Below are 24,740 nucleotides of genomic sequence, written 5' to 3'. Positions count from 1 at the left end.
AAGTCGGCGGAATTTATTCCGAAGTATGTTGTTTGGCGCTGCACATTTACTCTCTTGAAGGCCACTGATTTCTATCTAAGGCTTCGGTTTAATTCAATAGTAGGTCAAGCGGTCAACTTCTCCCCTAAATCTTGGGACCGGGCGCAGGGCTAAAACCAACGCGAACTACACCTCCAAATGCTTTAAAGAATTTCTCCACTACTTCGCAGGGTTTTTATACCTATAACTGCTGCGTGACAGGGATAAATCCAACAGAACTCTCCACTACTGCAGCTCTAGTGTTGTTAATAAAAACCAAGCCATAGAATCGCTGCTCTTTTGCAAATGGTGGTTATATATTCCACCCTGGACTGATGCGCAAGGGTGGGGAGTTGCAATCTTATTTTAACACGCCCCAATGAGGTCCTTTTCACACACTGGAACCTCCTGGAAGCTCCGTCCAGTGGCGAAGCGTGGGTTGTCAGCACCCGGGGCAAGGCAAGTAATTTGCGCCCCCTAACCCGTGGATTTGCGCCCCCTAACCCTAACCCCCAGATGTTGCGCCCGGTGCGGCCGGGCCCCCCTGCACCCCCCACGCTACGCCACTGGCTCCGTCTATATTGGATCATTGGTTCCAGGATCCAGGTGTGGCCCACGGACTGCTCCTTTGATCCTTAGCAATCTTCTTTGACTTCATTCTTGTATTGGTGTTAGAATCAAAGCCTTACTTGGAAGTAAGTTCCACCAGAATCACTTCTGAAAACATGCATTTGCCATTGCGAGAGGAGGGGGAGGATCAGTTTTTGTTTTAAGCGATGGTCTCACAATACTCCCCGTTGAACTTTCTGTCCAGGTTGCCAAACCATTTGGAGATGCAAGGAGCTCTTCAGCCTTCGGCATGGAATTGAATCGAGACGTATTGGAGATGGCCTGGAGAACAGTGGGGCAGGATGACAACGGCAAACTTGGCGGTAAGGGATCAGCTCTCTCTCTCCCCCTCCCTTCCCCAAATCGTGGAGCTGAAAATGTGCGCCCGAGGGAGAGGAATCTGAACAAAAATGCCAAATCGGAGCCCTTCAGACTCCGGGGTTGCTGCAGCCACCCACCCACTCCTCTGGCCCCCGCCCGTCTCTTCCCTCGCATCGTCTTGGTAGCCCAGACTGCCCATCCCCAAACCTGAAGGTGCCAAATCACGTTACTGCTGGCGTCGGAAGCCCCTTTCGGATCCGTGACAGCTGAGCTCTCCTTATCGATTATGTGACAGTGCGCTTCATTGGCACAGCCCCAGAAGCTCCCGTTTGGACAAGGAGAAGCGAGCCCACTTCCTGTAGGCCCTCGTACCTGATCGATCAGATTTTAATGCGGAGAGACACTCCCGAGCCGGTCGCCGAACGGGTCCAGGCAGCGTCTGCTTCCCGCCTGACCTGGCCAGACAACCGCCTTGAAGCAAGAGGTCAAGGCGAGCAGGCGCCCGGAAAGACAAAAACCGTCTCGACTAAGCGCTGCCCAGGGGGTGTGGGTGGGGAGGCAGTAGGAGCAATCGGGACCCCATAGGTGTGAAGGGGAATATTCTCTGTGGCTTGGGTGTACCCGGGCACCACCCATAACACGCGTCCCCGAGGGCTGAAGATGGTTGCGCAGGCCTCAGTTGCCTACAAGGTGGCATTGGCCATATTTTGAGAGCAGGCTGGCGCTGGCGGCTCCATGCGATAAGGTTGATGCGGAAATAGATCTCATCTCCTAGCATCTAATTCAGGCATAGGCAAATTGGGCCCTCCAGATGTTTTGGGACTACAACTCCCATCATCCTTAGCTAACAGGAACAGTGGTCAGGGATGATGGGGATTGTAGTCCCAAAACATCTGGAGGGCCGAGTTTGCCTATGCCTGATCTAATCGCACCCCAGCAATTGGTTTCCAGTAACATTCCGAAGAGCAGCGCATCTGAGTAGGAAGGAAGCTTTTCTGGAACTTGCCTTTTCCAAGCCTGGTATGTTTCTAAGGTTTGTATGAGGCCTGTTCCCACATCACACTGAACACAGATGCAAGTGGTCGGTAGACACGTACAAGTGTTTGTGTGAAAGAACGTTCATTTGTTGATCTGTACAGTCCCGCTCTTTTGTCCACAGGTACACAGACTGTGCACTCTTGAACGTTACGTGTGAATCGCTGTACACGTGTGGAGCTCAGCTCAATGACTTATATCCGGTTGATACATTCGCTGAAGGGAACCTGTGGGCATCCCTGTGCGTAGGTGTGCTTCTGCCTGTCCCTTTCCATAGGATGGGCAGACAGAGGGACCAAGCACTCGCAGTGGCTCTCTCCTTCTTGCTCTACAGTACTGTATCTTGTTTCTCAAGGCCTTCCTGGCGAGACCGCGGACAAGATGGACCGAGCAAGATTTCAGCTAGATAATGGGACATGGGTTGACAAATATGATTGAGAAAATGGGGCACACACCTGCACGCACTTTTAAAAAGGGTGTTGGGAGCGAGTTAAGAAAAGCAAGCGAAGCCCTATAAGTCCTTGGGGTGGGCGCTCACAATCCACTGACTAGGGCCAAGCAAAGTCGAAGCGAGTTGTTTCAGGACTGCAGGACATTCCGAGTTGGTGTTAAACAAGGAATTGCCCCGGCAAAGCGAAAAGCTTAGATGGCCAGCCGCTTTTGCAGCAGAATCCTGAACCATACACCTTATTGCAAGCCAGAGCTCCTTCAGGTGTATTTAAGACCTCGGCTTTAAGATGCTAACGTGCCCGGCCTACGTTTGCTGAGCTGGTTGGGTTCCAGTCTCGTGGGGTTTGTTCCCGAGTAAATATAGGGAAGATTCGTGTATAGGATTGTGGCGTCATTTTCGTGTAACGCCCTATTCGCGTGTGTGTGAGAAAGGAAGGGAGAGAGAGCAAAGCGAATACACAGACAAACGCGTTGATTTGGAAGTAAGTCCCGCTACATTCTGTGTCTCTTATTCCCGGCTTAAGGGGCACAAGGTTGCAGCCTGAAGTATCCATATATACGCGCTTATTATTTCCAAAGAAGTTTCGTGGACTCAATAAGGGCGTAAAGGACGTGCAAAACTGCCTTTCCTATCCTTCTGGATAAACACGGTGTGCCATTAGCGATGTTATACGACACGTGTGTTCGCATACCAATTGTTTGGGCACTTGCACGTTTTACGTTTCATCCGTGTCACGTCGCGGAATTGCGAAATATGCGTCTTAACTCTTTAGTAAGGCGCTTTAGGAGGGATCGCACCCTTCGGGACAGAGAATCGGTGACACTTGGATCCTAAATCCTATACAGTGGTACCTCAGGTTAAGAACTTAATTCGTTCCGGAGGTCAGTTCTTAACCTGAAACTGTTCTTAACCTGAGACATCACTTTAGCTAATGGGACCTCCCACTGCCACCGCGCCGCTGCCGTGCGATTTCTGTTCTCATCCTGAAGCAAAGTTCTTAACCCGAGGTACTATTTCTGGGTTAGCGGAGTCTGTAACCTGAAGCATCTGTAACCCGAGGTACCACTGTACTTTTAAAAGCAATTCAGTTATTTCAGTGAAACTTACTTCCAAGTAATGGACATAGGGAGCGTGTGTGTGTGTGTGTGTGTGTGTGTGTATTGTTAATTCTGCTCAGAGTACACCCATGATTAACTTAAACCCATTAATTTCAGGGAGGTCTTCTCCGAGCATGACTTTAGGGTTGCTTCTGTGGCCTGGCATCCTTACCCATCAGCCAGTCCCTGAGCTCAGCTGCGGCTTCCTCGGCCCCCTCCAGCTTGGGAGAGAAGCGCCCGGAGTCTGTTTTGCAGCGCCAACTCCCTGGGGCCGGAAGGGAGAGCCTCTCCCACCTCTCTCCTCCCTCCAACACGTGCCCCCAATGATATTATACCTCTGCGCAGATTTTCACTGTAAGCCCATCTTGGTTGAAAAGCCGGGGGCTGGAACGAAACAAATAAGCAAAGTCACCCAAGCTGAGAGTCGACTCCTAACCCTAAACGCAACGGCGTGGGTCACTAAAACACAACGGCGTGGGGACTTTTCCGCCGCTCCTTTGCGCACAACTGACCCGATTGCTTTTTGTTTAAAAACGTATTTGCGCACTTCGGCGCTCTGCTCCAAGGTGACCAGCGTTAGGATGTTACGAATCACCTGCTTGTTAGTCACCCAGAAATTGGAGGGAGGGGAGGGGAGTGACCCACCCCAAATAAAAAGCGATTCTTTACCCAAAGGAAGCGCGCAGCCAACCTCTCTCCGTTTCCCCCCACGCTGAAGGCAGAGCCCCGACATTTTAAAAATGATTTTAATTAAGGTTGATGAGAAGACCAGATCTGCCTATGAGGTGAGGCCATTAATCCGGCTTCTGGAGCCGGGGACTCCCCCGCAGAAGGTCTCCAAGTGGGGGGCGCCCCCCCGCCTGCCCGCCGCCCTCTCCTTCTCCCTTCCAGCAGAGGTTTCATTACTTGCCGTTAGTGCCTGAAAACAATGAAGGATGTCGAACTGGGCTTTTATTGATTATTTGTCACCCTGTATTTGTCAGTTTCAATCACTTTCCCCCCCTGAAGTTTTACTTACGGGCACTTGAGTTTTCGGATTAGCGCAGCTCTGGGGATTGAAGGGAGGGGGTTGCAATTATCCGCTGGCCCGCTTCCCCCTCCCGAGAGAACAGGAGAGTGGTGAGAAACAAGGGGAGGGGAAGCGAGGTAGGCGCAGGCATTAATGTACAGAAGCACTCATCGGGCCTCACTCAAAAGCGGAGCCCAAAGGAGTTTGACCCTGCCTGGAAAATATAATACCCAAGCGCGACCAAGAGGCGTTTGCTACTTTGCCCTGCGACTGGTCAGTTTATTCTCTGTAGCCCTACAGGGCATTGCTCAGTATGCTTTTCTCTCAGGGCCTGTTCGGCTCTAGTGTCTCCATTTTCAGTTGCCTGTATCTCTTTCGCTTTCAAAAGTGGGAGACTTTGGAACTGGGAGGTTAACTGGCCCCATGAAAACTGAAACGCTTGAAGCCCCCTTACCCAGTGCAGGGGTGCCAATTTGAATTAAATATTGGGGAAGCCCAGGCAGTGGCGTAGCGTGGGGGGTGCAGGGGGGCCCGGCCGCACCGGGCACAACATCTGGGGGGGGCACGCTCGCACTTGCAGCTCTCTGCCCTTACCTGGCTCATGGGTTAGGGGGCGCAAATTACTTGCCTTGCCCCGGGTGCTGACAACCCAGGCTATGCCACTGAGCCCAGGTAAGCCCCACCGTGCAGAATCGATCACAAGGTGCTACACATGCACACCATTCAAATGGCAATGGCTTTCAACTTGGGGGGGGGGAGACGACCCTGGCCCAATGAAATATTTTATGGGGGGTGAAGGGACCTTGGCCCCTAGGAGTTGGCTCCTATGACGCCCACACTTGGCAAATAATATACAGTGGTACCTCGGGTTACAGATGCTTCAGGTTACAGACTCTGCTAACCCAGAAATAGTACCTAGGGTTAAGAACTTCGCTTCAGGATGAGAACAGAAATCGTGCGGCGGCGGCGCAGCAGCAGGAGGAGGCCCCATTAGCTAAAGTGGTACTTCAGGTTAAGAACAGTTTCAGGTTAAGAACGGACCTCCGGAACAAATTAAGTACATAAGTACATAACCAGAGGTACCACTGTACAGACACACACACATACTTTCCACAGAGCTTATTTTATAAAGGCACGAACAACTCTATGCGTGTCCACTGAGAAGTGAGCCCCACTCAGTGAGTCTTACTCCCAGGTAAAGGTTTGCAGTGTCGGGAAACTGCCTTCATATGAAAAATAAAAATTGTCCTTGGGATGGCTACTATTAGTATCATCAGCATTAGCATAAATAGTAGTAGTAGCAGCAGCAATGGTATTTATAGTTCTGCCACATGATAAGAATATCAAGTGTTACTCTCCTGTAGTCTGCAATTGGATCAAATCCAGTTTGTTTCAGTGATTCCTCCTCATCCTTTGGGGGAGGTGGAAGAGAGAGATTGTTTCATGCTCTTGAGAAATTTGCCAACAAACCAGTCTCCGACTGTGTTGGAAAGTAAGCGCCTCTATTTATTAGGAAATTTCCCCAGGTAAATGTGCAGATAGCTGTATACCAGGGATGCAGCGCTCTAGATATTGCTGGACTGCAGTTCCCATCATCCTTCACCATTGGCCATGCCGGCTGGGGCTGATGGGAATTGGAGTTCAGCAACACCCAGAGGACCATAAGCTCCCCAACCTTGTTGCAGTATAAACAAAAGCAAGTCTGCAGCTCTTTCTAAGGACACTGGGTAAAGGTAAAGAGACCCCTGACCATTAGGTCCTGTCGTGGCCGACTCTGGGGTTGCGGCGCTCATCTCGCTTTACTGGCTGAGGGAGCCGGCGTACAGCTTCCGGGTCATGTGGCCAGCATGACTAAGCCGCTTCTGGCGAACCAGAGCAGCGCACAGAAACACCGTTTACCTTCCTGCCAGAGTGGTACCTATTTATCTACTTGCACATTGACGTGCTTTCGAACTGCTAGGTTGGCAGGAGCAGGGACCGAGCAACGGGAGCTCACCCTGTCGCGGGGATTCAAACCGCCGACCTTCTGATCAGCAAGCCGTAGTCTCTGTGGTTTAACCCACAGCGCCACCTGCGTCCCTCTAAGGACACTGGGCGGTAAGGCCTTTTAAATACAGCAGGTAGTATTTCTAGGATTGGGTTGGATTTAAAGTTGGATTCAAAGTGAAAGCATTCTGATTCACAGCGCACATAGACCAAATTCTTGAAAGAAGTTTTAGTCCCCAAATGGCACTAAATTGTTTTCAAATCAAAATACTTAATCTGAACTAGTTTGAGCTGAGTTGCCAGGAAATTCATGTATAATCCAGTAAATTTGACTTAATTCTGTTGTAGATGCTGCTGCTCTGTTGGTTGGCATCAGCACAGCTAACTCAGGTCAATTCCAATGTTTGTACTATGCTGTTAAGCTACCAGAGCCAACATAGTTTTCAGAAAAAAATCATTGAGAGTATATATCATTGTAAAGTTAGCTGGGATGAGATTTCATCGCAATCTGATTTTGATCTCAAAGTCCCATAGATTTCCATGGGAGACAGAAGCAAGGTTTTTTTTGAAAGCTTTAAGATAATATTTTAGTTTTCTGTTATGTTGCTTTGACTGTATACTCTATATTTGACTTCCTTCAGATTGTTTTATTTATGTTTTATTGAATTAATATGCTGTAAACCGCTTTGAGTTTTTTCTTAAAAATATAAAGTGGTATAGAAATTATAAATAAATAAATAAATAAATAAATATAAAGTGCTTAGGAGTTTTTTCCATAGCGACATAGAAGCGCTTGACATTGGTTGGATCATGTTGATTGAGATTTACTTTTAAGTTAACATGGATAGATTTTCAGCTTCATTCCATGCATGTTTCCACTCAAGTATGTCCCATTGAGTACAATGGGTTTACTAACAGGTAAGGGGATACAGAATTGTGGTTGTAGGTTTTGATATGCAGGGCTTGACTACAAAGCACATGATGCATTGCCCCTGTGAGCAAAAAACCATACACTGGGACATCTGAGGCCTTGAAGAATTGACAGTAAAACTGGGATTTGGAACCTGTGACCCTAGATGTTGTTAGACTTCAACTTTCATCAGCCCCAATCAGCACACCCAATAGGGGGGTTGGGATTTGTCCAGCAACATATGAATAGCCCTAGATTCCCCAACCCAGCAATATAGAATCAATGAACGAAAGCAAAAACAGAGCAAGCAAAAATTCAGTCATCTGGCTTGAAGCTGAGAACAATTACAGTGGTACCTCGGGTTAAGTACTCAATTCGTTCCGGAGGACTGTTCTTAACCTGAAACTGTTCTTAACCTGAAGCACCACTTTAGCTAATGGGGCCTCTTGCTGCCGCTGCACCGCCGGAGCACGATTTCTGTTCTCATCCTGAAGCAAAGTTCTTAACCTGAAGCACTATTTCTGGGTTAGGGGGGTCTGTAACCTGAAGCGTATGTAACCTGAAGCGTATGTAACCCGAGGTACCACTGTATATGGAAATAATATTCCCCCTGCATCTTTTGGACATCACTAGGTTGAAGACTCCAGAGTGCAGAGCATCAACAGTGGCAGTGTATTTTACTCTGAGGGACAGTGAGATGGGTGCAAAAATTACCTGTCACATGCTACCTTATCCCCCCCCCCGCCCACCCCATTTCCCCCCTATTTAGTATCATCAGTGAACCAGGAAGCAATGTTTTATCATAATGCTTCTCCTTCGATACCTTATTATGACCTCAACAATTACAAATAGCAGCAGCAGCAGCAGCAGCAACCTCCTTTTTCAGATGTATGAAGTGGGTGAGCAGAGTCTTTTAAATAAAAGCTACTGCGCGGGTGATTCAGTTGCCCCACATAGCACCACATTCCTAAATGTTCCCATGAGATATGTTTCCACCTTAGAATCTTGATATATAAGTCACAAACACAAACCTTGCTGTAGTCACAGAACTTGCCCTGAAGATGCCCCTGAAGTTAATGAGAACACTCCAGAATAGCTTGTTGCAGCAAGGGGCGCATCTACTATGAAACTAATTTGTTGTTGTTTAGTCATTTAGTCGTGTCCGACTCTTCGTGACCCCATGGACCAGAGCACGCCAGGCACTCCTGTCTTCCACTGCCTCCCGCAGTTTGGTCAAACTCATGTTGGTAGCTTCAAGAACACTGTCCAACCATCTCATCCTCTGTCGTCTCCTTCTCCTTGTGCCCTCAATCTTTCCCAGCATTAGGCTCTTTTCCAGGGAGTCTTCTCTTCTCATGAGGTGGCCAAAGCTTATTTATTTATTGAATTTATATACCTGCAAGTCTCAGGGAGGCTCACAGCTTAAACTTCAGGGCCCCTAATACCAGAGGGGCTCCATGAGTAACTTTAGGCTGCATTGCTTTTTTTAAAAAAGCTTTAAATAGTCCATTATGCATATATATAATATTTCCCTCATTTCCCCTCATTCTGCTCCTCATAACTCGAAAACCATAAGGCATAGGAATTTTTTATTCACACCAGTGACTTTGACATGTGGGATAATCCAGGACAGCATTTTAAATCAAAATCTTGAGATGCAGTAGTTAAATTTCTTTTTTAAATGGTGGTGATCTGTCATGCCCGGACACTGAGATCCAGCACTGAGGGCCTTCTGGCGGTTCCCTCACTGCAAGAAGCCAAGCTACAGGGAACCAGGCAGAGGGCCTTCTCAGTAATGGTGCCTGCTCTGTGGAACGCCCTCCCATCAGATGTCAAAGAGATAAACAACTACCTGACGTTTAGAAGACATCTGAAGGCAGCCCTCTTTAGGGAAGTTTTTAATGACTGATGTTTTAATGTATTTTTAATCTTTGTTGGAAGCCACCCAGAGTGGCTGGGGAAACCAAGCCAGATGAGCTGGGTATTATTATTATGGAACAACCCCATTGATAACAGTGGTTACCCAGAACTTGTTGCTGGTTGTGAAGAGACCCGCATAACAGGGCCCCCAAAATGTGGGTCCACCACTGGTTGCAGCCTCATGAAGTACAAACTATAGGAGGCCACCTGCTGCCCCCCCTTCCCCACAACCAATGCCCCTCTTTCTATCTCCCCTTCTCCAAAGATTGCTTCCATTTTTCTCTTGATGTTGTGCCTGAGATGATGCTAGCATCTTGTGTGGACACGAAAGGCAAGCTTGTATAATAGCCCCGGGAGTTGGCAGGGAGCCTATCTTGTACAGTAGTACTCCATTTGATGTACGGTATTTCATGGCACAGTAAGCTAAGAGACAAGTGAACACCAAGAGGCCTGTAATATGGGCTTTAATTACAGCTGAGAGGGTTCTCCAGGCTGATTAGCAAGAGGAGGGTGAAAAAATCAATTGCAGGCATCCCTGTCACAATGTGCTAATAAAAATTAAAAAGCACACCGTTTATGAGGGCAAACATATTATTGTTGTTTTTAATCACAGGGAGGGTATGGAGGTTAAAAATACTATAGCACACAAATAACTCCATGCAATTAAGGGGACAAGCTGTCACCTTCTTCCAAGAGACTGTGTATTAGACCAGGCTTTGCCAACCTGCTGGCTGCGGCTGATGGGAGGGCACCAAGTTGGGGAAGCCTGTATTAGCCAAAAAAATTCAACATCCTTCATGTTCACACTCACTCAGTCCACACACATATATCACAACCGCTGGCAGAATAACCCATGCACGCCAGATCACAATGGGGCAATTCATGACATCATAGTGCTTACACACACTTCAACAGATGGGATGTTGACTCACAAATCCCTGTGAATCCTTTTACTTGTGTCCACATCAGGACATGGTGGAAATATTCTGAAAAAATCTTTAGTAAATGTGGTATAGATGATTATTGACTCCTGCACCGTGGTTGCTAATCTCACTATTAAAAAAAAACACATCCTGTTTGGTCCTCAAGCCTGTTCCCCATCTGTACCTTGCCTAGGGATTAATGGCAATGCAAATAAAACCTGACTCATTCTTTCTCAGGAAAGTCCAGAATTGGGATGGAGTGCTGGAATCTGAGCAATATTCAAGTGAATTCCTGACCTCCTTTTTTTCCCTTTCCTTTGGTTACGTTTAATTGGTTCTTGAATACTTGGAATATTAAGATCTGAGATTTTCTTTATTTTTGTGTGTCTCTGTGTAGCAGAAGTTAAGAACCTGTGTGGTTGCAGTAAGGTAAAGGTAAAGGAACCCCTGACCATTAGGTCCAGTCATGGCCGACTCTGGGGTTGCGGCGCTCAAAGTTGGCCAAGTTTGGGCAAAGGAGATTCACCGCCTGATCAGTGCTTGGATTAATGTGTGTGCGAAAATGGACAGTCCTTAAGAAAGCCCACAAACTCCACCCCCAGAAGCTATGAAAAACAGTAGCTTTGGGGACACCACAAAGATGATTTGTGGACTCCTGGAACTTAAACACTCCACCATACTCATTCCTGCTGCTTCTCTTGATGTGGTCTTCAGTCCTCATCCAACAGGGAACAGTGGGGATGGCTGCAGACATATATCCTTGCTGATTCTGGTTGACCAATGTAGATCCTTGCAAATTTTGGCTTGTTTCGGCATACGTTTGGTTTTTCAGGTCACATTCACCCTCTGCTTCATCCCACTCATCAGCACCTGAGGAAAGAGAGAGTTTTGAATTGAGTTTTGGAGTATTGTCTTCTATTTACTGGATGGTGCTAGAAATGATTCTCATTTATGTATGCCCACAAATATATTTGGATCAAAAGTCATCTATACAACATGCTTGGAGGTGGTCTATTTCCACTTCTGAAGTACAAAATGTATTATAATGTGAGGTAGGCATTGCTCATGCTAGAGGTGTGCAGGTCAGGATATAATGACTTGCCTAAAACCATCCAGTATGAATGCTTGTTTTTTTATATTATTAATCCATTGAGTATGTCTGCTTTTATTTAGAATCCTGCAGGGGTCTTATGCCTCAGAAGCATGGTAGTGGATTCAGGGATACAATGAACAGGCAGGATGTGGACAATGCAAGCAAGGTTTTGCACAAACTTCTTTTGTTCACTTTCTTACCTGGGGGAAAATGAGTATGTTTGCAGGGTTGATGGCAGGATGGTAAACATTTAGCAGGTGGCAAAAGGAACAGACAAAGGAGAAAATGAGCAGGAGACAGGACTAGGTTTGGCCAGTGTGGGAGCAGATATTGTGAGAATACACCTGAGCAAAATGGAAATAAATGATTTGTTGGGCACCCTTGTGAATGCTTTTTGCAAAATGTTTCTCCATAGATAGCCATGAAGGGAGATATTTATTTCCATGGAGGAAATAGAAGCTGGTGGCCCAGACTGTAACAAAAGGAAGGCAGGTTAGGACACCTTACCCCCACAAAACAAAGCGGGTTGTGGGGCATGTCCCTTCTGAGCCACCAGCTTGTGAATCTTCCCCTCTCCTAAGTAACATCAGCACATGCATACTGAGCTGCAAAGGTAAAGGGACCCCTGACCACTAGGTCCAGTTGTGGCCGACTCTGGGGTTGCGGCACTCATCTCATTTTATTGGCCGAGGGAGCTGGCCAGAGCGGTACCTATTTATCTACTTGCACTTTGACATGCTTTCGAACTGTTAGGTTGGCTGGAGCAGGGACCAAGCAACAGGAGCTCACCCCGTTGCGGGGATTTGAACCGCTGACTTTCTGATTGGCAAGTCCTAGGCTCTGTGGTTTAACCCACAGCGCCAGCGCCACCAGGCAGCAAATGGTGGAATCAATGGAGGTAGGTCTGTGATAGCCTTGGCTTACTCCCATCCCAAGCATAGGTTGAAATTAGATATGGAAGTGAAGTGGAAGTCAGCACTTCTGTGCATCTAATAAATGCAGAAGAGAGTGTTCTGATGGTACAGTTTATCACTGTCACAGTGTTGTAGACATAAGAAAATGTGTACTTTTCCAACCTCCCTCTGCTACCCAATTATTAATGATACAGAAGTCCAGTCTTCTTTTCTGGCCTCATTATACCTCTGCATCCTACCAGCATCCAGCGGATCTCCTCCCCATGAAGTGTGTGACTCAGGAGCTGCAGGCTTTCTTGATGAAATCCTACCACTTCAGGCTTTTCTGCTTCCAAACTAGACTGAGATTTCATTTCCGGCCTGAGGAGCTCACAGCTCTACCAGCCGCAAGGCCTTTTTTTGTAATGTCGCCAAGGGGGTGCTTGGCTGTGGGCAGAACAGTCAGCATTTTACCATGTCACCCGGGAATGAGTTGGCACCATGGTTCTCATGTGAATCACCAACCCACAGCATGAGTTCATCAGCAACCAGGAAGGGCACGCTCTCGGATGGACAGAGCTGTTCCACAAGAATGTGACAGAAAATGTCAAAAGAAAAGCTTCACTGTCCCAACTGATCACTCAATGAACCCAGTGAGCTGCTACATTCAGTGTTCACTATAACACATCCACCCCTCTCTGAATGACATAGTTCTGTTGCAGAGGCCTGAGATTTGGAGCCGGTTTCTGTACAAGGCAGAAGAAGCTGCCTTATAATGTCAGACTAATGGTCCATCTAAGCCAGCATTGTCCACCCTGGCTGGCAGAATTCATAGAAAGGTTGCAGGTGTGGTGTGTTTGGCACTGATAAGCAGAAGACTTGAGGTTGGAGGGGCTCGGGGAAGATCTTTCTTCCCCAGTCTCCAATTGCAGCTGCCTGTATGTGCTTCTGTTTTCAAAGAGAAAGCCGAATGTTGAGAATGTGGACTGGGTGTATCTATTCACATTTCAAATCACGATGTGATTGCTTCAGCTTGCACCAACCTTACAAAAGTGCCCATATGCCATGCATCTGATGAAAGGGACAGTGGTGTAGCGTGGGTTGTCAGCACCCGGGGCAAGGCAAGTAATTTGCGCCCCCTAACCCGTGGATTTGCGCCCCCTAACCCGTGGATTTGGGCCCCCTAACCCTAACCCCCAGATGTTGCGCCCGGTGCGGCCGGCCCCCCCTGCACCCCCCACGCTACGCCACTGGAAAGGGACTCTAGCTAACAAAAGCTTGCATTGCGATAAATTTGTTAGTCTTCTTAGAAGTTATTTTTTATTGCAAATTTATTCAGCTTCAAGTTGTCTCCTTAACATTTTTGCTGCAGCAGGCTAACATGGCTATCTACCGGGAACCTGATCCAGGGACACCAATCTTCTGCTGGACACAATCCAGCCTTGGATGCTTTGCAGAAGCATGGGATGCGTGTCTTGGATTGTGAACTGAGTTGTGAGCATTCTGAATTCTGGATCATGGCCGTTTGCTATGTGCACTGATTGGCCCAAAGTAATGGGCCTCCATGGGGACGCGGGTGGCGCTGTGGGTTAAATCACAGAGCCTAGGGCTTGCCGATCAGAAGGTCGGCAGTTTGAATCCCCGCGACGGGGTGAGCTCCCATTGTTTGGTCCCTGCTCCTCCCAACCTAGCAGTTCGAAAGCACGTCATAGTGCAAGTAGATAAATAGGTACCTCTCCGGCGGGAAGGTAAACGGCATTTCCATGCGCTGCTCTGGTTCGCCAGAAGCGGCTTAGTCATGCTGGCCACATGACCCGGAAGCTGGACATCGGCTCTCTCGGCCAATAAAGCAAGATGAGTGCCGCAACCTCAGAGTCGGCCATGACTGGACCTAATGGTCAGGGGTCCCTTTACCTTTACCTTTTAATGGGCCTCCATGGTCCCTTCCAATTCTAAAATTCTATGAATCGTTGCTTGAATCTGAAGTTCAGTTAGCTTACTGCAACGTGGATTGGTCTGGCGCAAAGAGCAAAAGGACTCCTTTTGAACACACTCTTGCACATTGGAAGTTAAAGCCTCAACATTCAGACTATTCTTAACAATTTTGCTTAGAGATTTGTTGTCTTCTTATAGCGATATATCTCTACAGCTATTGTTTTGCAGAATATTCTTCTTATTGCCTCCTCTACCCATACTTTTTTGGTTTCTTCCCATTTCCATTAGCCTCTTGAAACTTGTTTTCTTGATTAAATATAATTAGCTCATTGATTCATTTTTATGCATTTGATATTCTGCTGTACTCCATTACTCCCATTGTTCACTCTTTCACCAAAACATTATTTGATATGTTATATCTTGTCATATAAGGGTGATTTTGCAGCCCTGTGTTAATTCTTAAATAAAGAATTGAGGGGTAGGGAGAGAATCCTGAAGAGGAGTTTTATGGAGTCTACATGACTCATTGAACCACTTGTCTCTCTGTTTAATTTCCAGACACCAAGAAACTTTATGAACTTAGTTCTGTGAAGAGACTCAAAATCCCACTGAATTCAGTGAGATTTATTTATGAGAAAGCATGTTTAGGATTGCTCCTCATATCCTTTGGGGCACTTGCTAAGGCACACAAACTTTCTTTTCGACTTTGCTTACATCCAGTAATTGACACCCTTTCCTGAATGCCAGTAGGTAACTCTAGTCCCTCCCTCCCTCCCTCCCTCCCATGCATACAGCTATCATTTTATAGTATAATATTTACTTTTGATAATTTTAAGAAGGAGTCAATTAGCATTTATATCAGACAGGATTTTTTAAATAAATAAATAAATTGTGTTTATATCAGACCATTTAAAAAAGGAGAAGCCAATAAAGTTTTGATGTGCGGGCTTTTAGTTGTTGCTGTTGGTGGTGAAATTATTGGTTGGACTGAATTTACATTCTTTGCTCTGGTTTTTAACCAGCACATCTTGAAGTAGCTGTTGTGGTGGAAGAGGCACCGCTCCTCACTTTTAATGGGAAACTCAAAACATTTTTTTTTATATTAATTATCTTCTCGATGTTAGAATTTTGAACTTAATGGCAGAGCAGACAGCGCAAAAAGCAAACAATTAAAACATTTTATGCATTTGATCTCTGATAGGCATCTCTGCAAGATAGATTTTAACATTTTTTCTTCTTAATTCCGCCCCCCTTCCAGTAAGAAGGATAAGCTTGGAGTGCCCAGTCGCCGTGGTAACTGCCAGAAAAATTCTCCAGAAGTTTGAAGAGGTCAGCTAACAGGGTCAACAACTCTGGCCTCTTTCTGAGCTGGGGCAGGCAGGCCCCATCCTGCTGGCAGAATGTTCGCCAAGGCCTAACCCTGGGAGGTGGGCCATTCCAGCTCTGATATAAATTTTTTGAGTCAGTTCACGGCCTGGACTCTCCAGGTGGCCTCCAAAATCGATGGTGACCTCTTGACCCTGTCTAACGTCGGCATCGCATCCAACCTAAGGAAGGATTTAGGCAGGAGTGACAGCTTTCCACTGAGTGTTATTGGGGACAGTACAAACAGTTTGGGAAGCAAGGAGGTAGGTATGAGGAGACCAGGTCATTAAAAGCATATTAAAAAACAATTGCAGTGGGTTGAGATGGGGCGGGGGGGGGGGCAGGGCAGGAGGAACAATCCTTCCTAGTGGTTACTTTCTGGTTAGCATTTATTTATTTATCTATTTTTTGTTTGTTTGTCCGTAAATCTTTGCAGAGGGCTGCTTCCATCCTTGTCTTCAGATCTTGCTTTTAACGTTAAGGACATCCCTGGTTTTTGGTGTAGAAAGGGGGCTTTTCCTTTGTGCTGGAAGTCAAAACTCTTTTTGCATCCACATATAAATAACAGATGGGTATATAAATATTGATAGATGCAGAACACAATAGACATTTTCCTTCACTGTCTAGGTATCTTCCCAGAATTGCTAAAAATGTTTGTATTAAAATGCCTCTTCTGCTTTTCTTGGCAGGAATAGTCCAGGAATTGTTAAAGAAGGTTCTTTATTCAAAAGAGTAACTTTGGAATATATGCAACCATCCTGAGATTTAACAAAACATTAAGGGCACAGTCCAGCCAAAGCTAAGCACATTCTAATCCCATTGATTTTCCTGGGACTGACAAGTGCTTAACTTTGTTTGGATTGTGCCCAAGTAAAACAGGTGCTTTAAAAAATTAAGACAAGGAAATTACATGGTATGCAAAAAATGCTCTGGAATGAAGGTGAGCTGGTTTAACTGGGCTGTTCCACTTCTGCTTTGTAAAACAAATAGTTAAGTGCACATTTGATTCCATGGGATCCAGTTCTAATGTGGGGAAGAAATGTAATCTGCACAAGATAGCAAATATTCACCGATAATTTTATGTAAGTGTTTTATCAGTGCCAGGAGTTTGCTAACAAATCAGTTGAACTCTGAATTCCTTAGCAAGTGGATTCTTTGTTCAGCTTTAGTTACAAAAATAGAATCCAATGCTACAACCATTACTCATGTAGTCCTCATGTATAGAGACACTCTTGCCACAGAGCAAGGTGAGAAGGATACTTCAGGCAGCAGAGTGTGGGCACCAGGAAGAATGGGAGGGAGAGCTAACCCCATGTCCTGTTCACACCCAGCCAAGGAAGGCAAATGCCGGCTAGTTAATACTTTATTGACAAAAGCACACACACTTCTAGTGCCTACTATTTTCCAGATCCGTGCCTGGTGGAGCATTTGACGCAACAGTGGAACCATGCGCCCCCAGGTTTATGTACCCTTGTCTGATGGAGTGTGCACATGCAACCTGAGACTTCTTCTTCCTGGAAGCCGTTGCTGTGCTTGCCTCTTCAAGCCCCTCCTGGTTCTTAGGAGACAGCAGGGTAGATGGTGGCAGCAGTTTGACTGGCCCATCCCTCATCTGATCAGCCTCGCCCTCTGCTTCCAACCTGCCCTGTGCCCCCACCTCCTTCTCTGACTTCTAGGACCCTTCTCCTAAAGCCCATAAATTGCTGCCTCCCTTTCCTGGGTCCTCCTCTGGCGCCGTGGTCTCCGTCGCACAATCATCAGGGGCCTGCCAGTCCCTGGCACCCCACAGAGCATAATCCACCAGGAGATTCTCCCCACATAAGCTCTGAGATGTTGTTTAGTCGTTTAGTTGTGTCCGACTCTTCGTAACCCCATGGACCAGAGCACGCCAGGCACTCCTGTCTTCCACTGCCTCCCGTAGTTTGGTCAGACTCATGCTGGTGGCTTCGAGAACACTGTCCAACCATCTCGCCCTCTGTCGTCCCCTTCTCCTTGTGCCCTCAATCTTCCCCAACATCAGGGTCTTTCCCAGGGAGTCTTCTCTTCTCATGAGGTGACCAAAGTACTGGAGCCTCAGCTTCAGGATCTGTCCTTCCAGTGAGCACTCAGGGCTGATTTCCTTAAGAAAGGATCAGTTTGATCTTCTTGCAGTCCATGGGACTCTCAAGAATCTCTTCCAACACCATAATTTGAAAGCATCAATTTTTCGGCGATCAGCCTTCTTTATGGTCCAGCTCTCACTTCCATACATCACTACCGGGAAAACCATAGCTTTAACTATACGGAGCTTTGTTGGCAAGGTGATGTCTCTGTTTTCTAAGATGCTGTCTAGGTTTGTCATTGCTTTTCTCCCAAGAAGCAGGCGTCTTTTAATTTCGTGACTGCTGTCACCATCTGAGATGACCTGCATACAATTAACGTTGACATACAATGAACATGTGCTTTTCTCGTTTATCAGAATGTTCACAAAATATTGGGATTGAGGATTGCAGCTCAAAGGTAGAACACCTAACATTCATGGGAAAACTCAATGTTTGACTCTTGGCATCATTAACTAAAGCCGAGGGGGGGAGCCTTTTTCAGTTTGAGGGCCATACAGCCTCATAGGCAACCTTCTAGGGGCCGCATGTCAGCAGTGGGCAGGGCTGCAGGCAAAAGTGGGCAGAGCTTTAATGGATGTGATGCACACCTTCATACAAAAGGCTACATTCCAGCCTTATGAACATCAGAGATGTCTACATCCACCCACATTTCTCCATCTTCTAGGCCAGTACAATGCATCATATTCCAGCCAGGTAAAAGCAGCCAAGGAGGACACAGAGGAGAACTGATGCAGGGTGTGACCTGGGGAAGAGGCATGGTCCAGGAGAGTCCTGAGGGCCAGATAAGGAAACATAGAGGGCTGCATGGGAGACCCCAGGCCTGAGGTTCCCCACCTCTGAGTTAAAGGAACTTGGGTAGGTGGGCAGGAAAAGGCCACTGCTTGAAATCTCATGGAGCCACCTGGAGTCAGATTAGCAGAATATAGTGAGGTAGGTGGACCCATGGCCTGTCATAAGTCAGTTTAATATGTCCAACTTTGTTGTGCTTGCATTACTTTGATGCTGAATTTTAGAAATAATTTTGCAGGGGAGAAGGCATGTGGATAACACAGAACATAACCAGCAGTTTCAGAGGCTATTAGAATTACCCACAAGTGAATTCATGAGTTCCTTATACAAAACTCAAAGGAGAACCTACTTCCCTGTGCGAGTTCCCCGTTGGGCATTGCTGAGAGGAACTTCAAAAAGCAGAACCATGACACTCTGGTTGGTGTGAATAACACCCAGCGTCTTCTCGGGACTCTATAAATCTGAACCAGTTTATCAAGCCTCTTGTACTGATTTGGCTGCCACCCAAGGAGCCCTGGGAACTGCAGTTCTGAGAAGAGGCTACAGAGCATTGACAAAGGCTACTTAAGCCCCAGCATTTGGAGCCAGGAAGGGAAGCGTCTTACAATTAAATGGGTTTCAAACTGGATTAAATTTGTTGCACTATGAGACACTGTCCTGAGAACTTCTCTGTCCCGATAACGTAATATTTAATTTATGAAAGGGGAAAGATGTTACACCTTGTACATTTGGGTTGTTGTTGCTAGAGAATCCAACATTTAGAAGACGGGAGACATTATAGAGATGTATAAAACAGTGGTGTAGCGTGGGTTGTCAGCACCCGGGGCAAGGCAAGTAATTTGTGCCCCCTAACCCGGGGCAAGGCAAGTAATTTGCGCCCCCCGTTGCACTGTCCCTCCCCCAGATAGTCCCTCGCTCTCTCTCCGCACCGCACCGCATGCCTGGCACTCTCCCCTCCACAGTGGGCGGTGACCCGGCGGCTCGGATCGGATTCGCACAGCCAGCACTGCAGTGAGAGAGAGAGAGTGAGCCAGGTAGGGGCAGAGAGCTGCGAGTGCGAGCGCGCCCCCCCCCCAGATGTTGCGCCCGGTGCGGCCGGCCCCCCCTGCACCCCCCACGCTACGCCACTGGTATAAAATCATGTATGGCATAGAGAATATGGACAGAGAAAGGTTTTTCGCCCTCATGACACTAGAACATGTGGACCTCCAATGAAGCTGAATGTTAGAAGATTCAGTACAGACAAAAGTATGTACTTCATGCAGTGCATCATTAAACTATGGGATTTGCTCTCACTAGAGGCGCTGATGGCCACCAGCTTGGATGGCTTTAAAATAGGATTGGGCCAATTCATGGAGGAGAAGGATATCAGTGGCCAGTAGGCTTGCTGGCTATGTTCACCTCCACTGTCAGAAGGAGCAATGCTCCTGAATGCCGGTTGCTAGAAATTGCAGGAGGGAAGAGTGCCGTTGCACCCAGGTCTTGCTTGTGAGCTTTCCTTGGGTATCTCGTTAGCCAGTGTGAGAACAGGATACTGGACTAGATGGGTCATTAGCTTAATCCAGCAGGCTGTCCTTATCCATGCAAAGTTTTGCCAGGAAGGCCAGGAGCAGGATCTGGAGTTTAGGCGAGCACAAGAACAGGAGGGTCAATGGAGACAAATTTCAGTGAAGAAGGTGGAAGTCACAGCAATACAATGCAGCAAAAAAAGATTCCTGTTGTTCAGTTAAGCCTTGATAGCTGATGTGGAAATGTTTGCAGCTAATCAGATTTATCAGGGATCACTCAGCTTCCTGTGGGATTGGGTGACCCTTTCACTCTTACAGCAAGGACTTGGGAATCTGATGAGCTGTCTAAAAAGACAGCTTCAGGGCCTTAAATGAAAACCTAAAATACCACAGGTGAGACATTTCAGTTGAAATAAAATTATGGCTTAATGAACTTGCATTACTGTTGTTTGGACTGATCTGGAGGGAAGATCTGGGTGGTTTGTCAACAGACATGAAGGGTTTCTATTAGAGTAATGTAATATCATTGTAAATTTGAGGCTCTTATTGGGCATGATGTAATCTATATTGGATGTAATTCTTAAAATGTTAAATGAAAAATTGAGCACTGCATTCTGAACAGAGCTGTAGAAATTATCTGTAATGATCAGCTCCTTCCTGCTGAACTTGCATCACCTAGAATACAATTCTGTGCATAAAGAGAGAGTGGGAACAGCCAGGGGGACCCACCTTGAAATACCTGCAGAGCAACTTTAATTACTGCCATGTGCTAAAGCTGCAATCCTATGTACACTTACTTGGGAGCAAGCTACAGTGAATTCAGAAGGGCTTGTTTCTGTGTAAAGATGTATCAGACTGAAATGCATAAGAGAAGACAAAATCTCTTCCTCACCCCTGGTGACTGACCAATTTGGCCCTTCCTTTCCCCAACATGTGGATCTGTTACAGGTTCAGAAGTGGCTCAAACATCTTTTTCTTCCATATGTGAGTAGCCCTACCATCTGAAGCATGTATTTTGGGAGACAACTTTCCAAGTGAAATGAGAGATTGCAAAAGCCCATCTGCCAAAGGCTGCATTCAATGGCATTTGCAGTCCTTCTATTCACATGCTACTTTAAAGTGAGGACTCTTCTTTTCTCCATGATCCAGCAAAGCAGAGAAACTGCTCCCACACATAGGAGTAGTAGCCAATGTACTTGTTCTGTTAGTGCAAGGATTTCCATTTGCGCAGCAGAACTACCCCCTCTCTTCTCCCAGTGTGCCCTGCATCCTCTCCCAATCTATTTTGCAGGGTTGGAGAAAATCCCATAGCAGAGGGGAGTGGGAAGTTTTGCTGCGCAGTCAAAAGACTTGGTGCTCATAGAATGTGTGTGTGGAATACCGGCCATAATTTTCCTTGCTGGAAAGGAAACTTTATGAAAGGACCATAGATTTATATGGCACTTCAAAGCGTTAAAAAAAGAAAAGAAAAAGTTCAATCTACGTTATCTTGTACTCCTTGTAACAGTTCTCTTCGCATTCCATATGCAGATGGAGTAGCATAAAGACTGAGGAAGTGTGAGTTCAATGGAGAAGCAAGATGTGAATCAGAGGCTTCCTGGTCACTACACCACAGCTGTGTCAGGATGTACAGTTAAATATGACTGAGGTGCTAGGCCTGGCCCGCAATGGTCCCCATGCTGTGAGGATGTGGGTGTACATGTCCACCTGCGCAGAAAAGCCTGCCACAGGCTAGGTATATGCAACTATGTTTGGAGCCTAACTGTTAAAGCCAAACCTTCCCACTGATTTTCTTCCCAAAAGGTGTGTTATTGGGGAACAACTCCAGCTCACCTCATAGTTCCTCAGCTGTGTCTTTGGCCTTGGTGCTCCAGAGGAAAAGGCAGGGAGCCCACCTTTCCTCTGAAGATTTCAGGTAAGTTAAATGTCTTTCTCAACCCTGGAGCATCTCATCTGGGTACCAAAATAACTACACATCTATCCTTCATTAAATACAAACACATCTGCCTCAAAACAAGGTCCATAGTAAGCATAAGTGCTGCAAGGAACCAATTCAGTGTCCACTGCTGCTAGGGAGGACTCAGCCCTGCTCCCACCACATTGAATCAACCCACAAGCCCAGGCCACAAAGGTTGCCCCCAGGTGACCTGCTTATTCAGGCATGGCACGTCCTGTTTCGCTGCCTGAGGCAAAAAGGAAAGGCGCCGTCTCAGTGCTGCTCTGCCAGTGGTGAAAGAGGCGGAGTGCCCATGGGGGCACCACCTCTTGGGGTTCCACCACCTGAGGCAGCTGCCTCAGTCTGCCTCATGGGTGGGCCGGCCCTGTGTTTATGGAGCATTCAACGTTATCCGTCTGCATGCAAATGAGCATTCATTCTGATTTGTTTGTGGGGAGGTTTGATATGACACTGTTTCACGCAATGGTGATCCCACCCTTTCCAGTGCACTTCCCCATAACTTTCATTACTGCAGAATGGCCCGGTTTGTTTTGGGAGTGGGCTCGTTGCGCAGGTGTCCAAATCCACTTTAGCAGTGCAACCCACTCCTATATCACCTTAACTATCATGGATTCCTCCCCCCCCCACCCCAAGAATCATGATAACTGGTTTGTTAAGAGCCTCCTAACAGCTCTCAGCACCCTTAACAATGGACAACGCCCATGATTCCTTGTGGGGAGGGGGAGCCATGGCTGCTGAAGTGATATAAGAGGGCTTTAAGTATATGGTGTTGGTGTGACCTGAATTTGTTGGTATGTCACTGAATCCCACCTGCAAAATAGCAACAAGTCTGGAAGCATCCAGAGTGCGATGAACTGAAAGCAGCTATTCTACACAATGTACCCATCAGCACAACAAACATCGCTGCCTGGCATCTCCAGGAAGGATGGGAATGTCCTCTGCCTACAATCCAGAAAAGTTGCACCCAGTTGGTGTGGACAATAGTGAGCTAGATGGACCAGTGTAACGCGGTATGAGGAAGCTTCCTCAGTTCCTCTCAAGCCATCAATCTGTCTTGTCATGAGAGGCAGTCAAGAGAATTTTAAAAACTTTACCTAAAGCTAGTCAATACAATTTGATCATCTCTGAATCTTAAACGTGGCATTCAGTAAATGAGAGTTTAACAGGGCTAGTTCTAGAAAGCTTTGGTTTTTCTACAACCTCATATCACAGCATTGTGTTAAGGCCATTCAGCTAGCTACCAACAGTGGCAGTGGACCTGTTTTGTATCTTGTCCCTGTCTTAGCTTATTATTTAATGGAGGGTTGTTGGGGTTTTGACTGATTGATTGATTGTGTGTGTATGTGTGTTGTCATTAAATCTATATAGCAGCTTACCTGTGCAATGTGCCTCATCAATCCATTGGTTCTTATTTCTTAAAGCAGTGTTGTGTGGTGGTTGGCGACAGCCATTTCAGCTAAACTAACTAGAAAATAGGGCTGACTTCCTGAAGACCCAGAAACTCCATGTCAGTGTGCGGATTTGAACTCAAGCTTCCCCAATACTCCTTGGTCAACATGTCATCCATCGGCGGACTCACCTTCACAAAGGTGCGTCTCCTTCTCGCTGCAAACCGCACGCCGCACATCAGAGCATGGAAATGCAGCATGCAGGGAATTAAGGGGTGAAATAATGGAAGGCGAGACCCACACGGGGTATATGTGCCGGCGGAGGAATGGTGGATTTTTGAAACAGTAGATAATGTCTTGGCCAAGATCTCCTTAAGCCTGGGTCTGATGGGTGAGGTCTTTAAGACATCCAAGGCCTACTCCATTAAGAGCTTTAAAAAGGAACAGCGCGGGCTTAAAGCCAATCCCTCTCTTTAGAGACAACCATGGTGGGCGTAATATGATCGCGGCAGTGCAAGGCCATGAGCAAACATGCAGCTGCATTCTGAAGCCGGGCGCATCAGAGAAGCCTTGTCAGCAATCAACTGTCAGAATAACCAGGGCGTGGGTTGCTGTTGAAGGCAGAGCCCACTCCAAGACCCCTGCTTCTGAGAGCCAACGTGGATCTGCAGAGAGGATGTTGAATTTGGAATGACACCACGTGCCTCTATTGATGTTAAAATCACTTACCTCCCTGTTTTATCTGTGAACAGAGCAAACAGGTGGTTGAACAAATGGGGCACAACTAGTTTGGCTCTGGGAGACAACACGAAGCAGTAGCTAGGAATGAATGAAGAACTGTTTTGTGCATCCAGATCACCGGGGGGGGGGGGGAGTGGGATGTGACTTGTTTGTGTGAGTTGGGAGGGGTGAAACTGGCATGTCTCTCCCAGAGTGAATTGTACAAGTTACTCTTTTTTTATTTAATTTGATAAATTCATATGCCACACCCTCTACTCTCAAGAGTTCCTGTACATTTAGAACTTGCGCAGGAGGGATGCGCAAATTCTGCCTTTCGTGCTAGATAATGTGCAGCGGGGAGGATGGTGTGATGGGGCGCACTGGCAGGGCAGCTGCAGCAGAGTTTGCTAAAACACTCAGATAAACATGCCGACAAGAAAAACAATTCAACGTGGAACAGACTTCCTCCTCTGCTTTTTCTGCAGGCATTTAAACAGAGGTTTCAGAGCCATTTCTCATGAATGCTGTTGATGCATCCTATGTTGAATATTCCGATTAAGCCGTAGGTTAGTCTGGATGACCTCCAAGATTCATTTCAACCACAGTTTTAAATTGCAATGATTCTATATCAGCATGGCCTGGCTCACAGGGTTGTTGTGAGGATAAAAGGAGAGAGGATAAATATTCTTTATTGCTCTAAATTCTGCGGAG

General features: G+C 46.7%; 1 protein-coding gene across 1 annotated transcript in view; it reads left to right on the top strand.

Annotated features, from left to right (window-relative positions):
• LOC310678420 (uncharacterized protein) overlaps positions 1-24,740 on the top strand; it is a 456,546-nt gene that overhangs the window by 399,368 nt on the left and 32,438 nt on the right. The window contains exons 9-11 of the mRNA XM_083442374.1: positions 833-950; positions 6,875-6,916; positions 21,768-21,879. Coding sequence (XP_083298500.1) covers positions 833-950; positions 6,875-6,916; positions 21,768-21,879 — 272 coding nt within the window. The remainder of the gene's footprint in view (positions 1-832; positions 951-6,874; positions 6,917-21,767; positions 21,880-24,740) is intronic.

This window comes from Podarcis tiliguerta (genome assembly GCF_965153285.1).
Source record: "Podarcis tiliguerta genome assembly, chromosome: 5".
Lineage (NCBI taxonomy): Eukaryota > Metazoa > Chordata > Lepidosauria > Squamata > Lacertidae > Podarcis > Podarcis tiliguerta.
Note: the sequence above shows the minus strand (reverse complement) of the source record. Positions and strands in the feature narration are given on the sequence as shown.